The 3,981-nt window shown below is 48.2% G+C and overlaps 1 protein-coding gene across 1 annotated transcript; it reads left to right on the forward strand.

Annotated features, from left to right (window-relative positions):
- Positions 1 to 890: 890 nt before the first annotated feature.
- On the forward strand, positions 891 to 3,098 carry LOC141601454 (uncharacterized). The gene is made up of 5 exons (XM_074421741.1): positions 891 to 1,374; positions 1,477 to 1,799; positions 1,938 to 1,988; positions 2,034 to 2,191; positions 2,420 to 3,098. Exons 1-5 carry the CDS (start codon positions 891 to 893, stop codon positions 3,096 to 3,098), a joined length of 1,695 nt encoding a protein of 564 aa, XP_074277842.1.
- The last annotated feature ends 883 nt before the right edge of the window (positions 3,099 to 3,981 follow it).

The following is a 3,981-nucleotide window of genomic DNA, read 5'->3' on the forward strand; positions in this document are numbered from 1 at the left end:
CCGAACAAGAGCATATCCAGCTTCGCCGACCTAGTCAATGCCTTCAACCAACAGTTCGCCAGCAGCAGAAAGCCAGAGAAGCAGACCAGCGACCTCTACCGGCTAGTGCAAGGGTTTGAGGAATCTACCCGTGATTACTTGAACCGGTTCAACAAAGAGAAGGTGTCAATTCCGAGGTGTGATATAGCAACCGCTATACAAGCCTTCCGCCGAGGGCGGCACCAGGATTCACAGCTATACAAGGAACTAACCATGCATCCATGCACTACCTTTGAGGAGGTGCAATCGAAGGCGATTGCTGTCATGAGGCTGGAAGAAGACTCTGGACCTGTAAGAGGCACCTATGATTCAGACCCAGTATCCAGAAAAGCTCCAGTAGAGAAGAAGAGCGAAAGATCCAAACCCTACAGCAGGAGCGTGAATAAAGTTTCTGGAAATTCAGAAGGAAAGTCCGAAGCAGATCTGCCTCCGAAAGTAAGTGAGTATGGTTTCACCACCAATCTTGCAGGACTATTCAAAGCCTTGAAGGAGCTGGGACGCAGAGTCAGATGGCCAAAACATCCAGAAGGAAACCCCAGCAGCAGAGACACAGGCAAAAAGTGTGAGTTCCACGGCAGCAACACTCACAACACCGATGAATGCCACTCCCTCAGAAAGGAAGTCAAATTCCACTATGACCAAAGAAACCTGGATCATATCCTACCCAGAAACACAACAAGAGTAAATTCAGCGGATCAGGTTCTGCCCTCCCCTCCTCCTCATTGCTCTAGAACTGTGAATGTCATTACAGGTGGATCGGAGCTGTGTGGGCTGACCTACTCGGCGGCTAAGAGGCATGCAACCAGGACTAAGGGAGACAGACTGAGAGAGCTCCTGCAGGTTAACCACGAATGCCGCCGTCGGTCACCTTCGACGAAATAGACGCAGGATCTACTCCTGAACAGCACCACGATGCTCTAATCATCACGCTTCCCATAGGAAATTGCAAGGTGAAAAAGATCCTGGTGGATACCGGAAGCTCCGTCAACTTGATCATGATGGAAACACTCAAAGGAATGGGATTCACCGAGAAAGACCTAGCAAAGAAGGCAATTCCCTCGGTCGGTTTCAGCGGCGAAACAAAGCACTCCCTAGGAGAAATCATCATCCCGACCTACGCCGGGGGTGTAAACAAACAGGTAAGGTATCTGGTTATTGACGGGCCCTCTACTTATAATGTAATCCTTGGCAGGCCCTGGATCCACGAGATGAAAGCAATTCCCTCAACGTACCACCAATGCCTGAAGTTTCCAACACCTTGGGGGGTGCAAGAAATACGTGGGGATCAGGAAGAAGCTAAGGATTGCTACAAGGTGGCTCTGAAGCCGACAACAGGTTCGCCCGCATAGCAATTACAGAGCCAGCGCATCCAGGACGAGTACATTGAGCCACAGCAGGTAGAATTAGACGAAGTCATCCTGGACTCGCTGCATCCAGAACAAACTGTTCTCATTGGATCTGAGTGTAGAGGTAAGATTCGTGAAGAACTCGTTCGGTTGTTGAGAACTAACATAGATTGCTTTGCTTGGTCACATGATGATATGATAGGAATAGATCCAAGTGTAATAACTCACAAGCTAAGTGTGGATCCAAGCTATAAACCTGTGCAGCAGAAAAGAAGAAAATTTGCTTCTGAAAGAAACCAGGTTATAAATCAAGAAGTAGATAACCTGCTTGCCGCAGGGAAGATTCGCGAAGTAAAATACCCAGAGTGGTTGTCTAATGTGGTAGTGGTCCCAAAGAAGAATGGCAAGTGGAAGGTCTGCGTCGATTTCACGGATCTAAACAAAGCTTGCCCAAAGGATCCATTCCCTCTACCACACATAGACGCCATGGTAGATGCTACTGCGGGCCACGAGATGCTGACATTCCTGGATGCCTGGAGCGGATATAACCAGATAAAGATCACCCCAGTGACCAGGAAAAGACAGCGTTCAGATCCGAGAGAGGTATCTATTGTTATAATGTCATGCCTTTTGGACTGAAAAATGCAGGATCTACCTATCGAGGTGGTGAACATGATGTTTAAAGAACAAATAGGCCAAACTATGGAAGTATATATAGACGATATGGTCGTCAAATCGAAGCAGCCTCACAAAGACCACCAAAGACTGGCAGAAACTTTCAATACCCTCGGGAAATACCAAATGAAGTGAATCCTATGAAGTGCACCGGGAGTATCCAAAGTGGAAAGTTCCTAGGGTACATGGTGACCAGAGGGGGATAGAGGCTAGCACCGAGCAAATAAGAGCATTGCAGCACTGGAATCACCGCAGAAACCAAAAAAAGACGTCCAAATACCGACCGGAAGAGTGGCGGCCTTAAACAGATTCATATCCAGATCTTCGGACAGATGCAGGCTATTCTATGATATACTCAGAAAAAGCCAAAGATTCGAGTGGACGGATGACAATGAGAAAGCATATCAGGAACTGAAGCGTTATCTCAGCACCCCACCTCTCCTGTCGAAACCAGAGCCAGGAGAACCACTTTTCCTGTATCATCGATCCACGAAGCAGATCGGTGCGGTGCTAGTACGAGAGCAGGAAGGATCACAGCATCCGGTATACTACATCAGTAAGTCTCTGCTTCCGGCAGAGACCATGTACACATCACTAGAAAAACTTGTCCTTGCACTAGTTACTGCATCCTATAAACTGCGTCCCTACTTCGAATCTCATACTATTTCTGTGATAACTAATTATCCTCTTAAAACAATCATGAGAAAACCAGAATTGTCAGGACGAATGGCTAAATGGTCCGTGCATTTGAGTGGGTACGATTTGAAGTTTGAACCCCGTACGGCCATAAAATCTCAGGCTCTGGCAGACTTTGTGTCTGACTTCTGCCCAGCACTCCAGACCCAGGCCGAACAGGACATCCTGAATCTGGAAGAAGACAAAGGAGAACAAGTATGGGAGTTACATGTGGACGGAGCCTCAAACGCCAAAGGAGCAGGAGTAGGGCTGGTCCTCAAATCACCCCAGGGAGACCTCATAGTCCAGGCCGTACGATGTGAATTCAAAGCCACAAACAACGGCGAGAATATGAGGCACTAATCCCGGGTCCGAAGTCGGCTCGGATCCGAAAATCGACACCTTCAGGTTTGCGGTGATTCTAAGCTTATAGTTAACCATGTTAATGATCGCTATGAAGCCGGGGACCCCAGGATGATGGCATATCTAGATGTAGCAAAGGAGTGAAAAGGGCTTGTCACATTCAACATCAAGCAAATCCCCAGGGGAGCAGAATGCGAAGACGACGCACTAGCCACCCGGGGGCAACCTTCAAGACAGAACCATCTCCACGATACCAATTGTCCACGTGCTAGAGCAAAGAACACTAAAATCTCGGGAAGCGAGAAAAAGTGTGCAAAGACCAAAGCGATGAAGAAAATACTCCAGACTGGAGGAAAACCTACCTAGACTGGTTGCAGAATGACGTCCTACCAACAGATAAAAAGGAGGTAAGGGGCTTTAAAATGAGAGCATCCAGATTCCTACTAATCGACAATGTTCTTTTCAGGAAATCCCTCGCTGGACCCTACCTCAGATGCCTGGATCGGGAAGAGTCTCAGGCTGTTTTGCATGCTCTCCACAGTGGAGAATGTGGAAACCATGCAGGGGGCAGGAGCCTGTCCAACAAGGCACTAAGGCAGGGATACTTCTGGCCCACAATGCGCAAAGACGCCATGGAATTCGCAAAAATATGCGACGCTTGCCAGAGGCACGCCCATGTTAGCCACCAGCCAGCAGAGCCTCTGCACCAGGTTATCTCACCATGGCCTTTCATGAAGTGGGGGATGGATATCGTGGGACCACTACCCAGAGCACCAGGAAACAAAGTCTACATGCTCGCCATGACGGATTACTTTTCCAAATGGATAGAAGCAGAATCATTCTCCCAGGTTACAGAAACCTAGGTGATATCTTTCATTAAACG

Source organism: Silene latifolia, chromosome 9 (assembly GCF_048544455.1).
Source record: "Silene latifolia isolate original U9 population chromosome 9, ASM4854445v1, whole genome shotgun sequence".
In the NCBI taxonomy this organism is placed as follows: Eukaryota; Viridiplantae; Streptophyta; class Magnoliopsida; order Caryophyllales; family Caryophyllaceae; genus Silene; species Silene latifolia.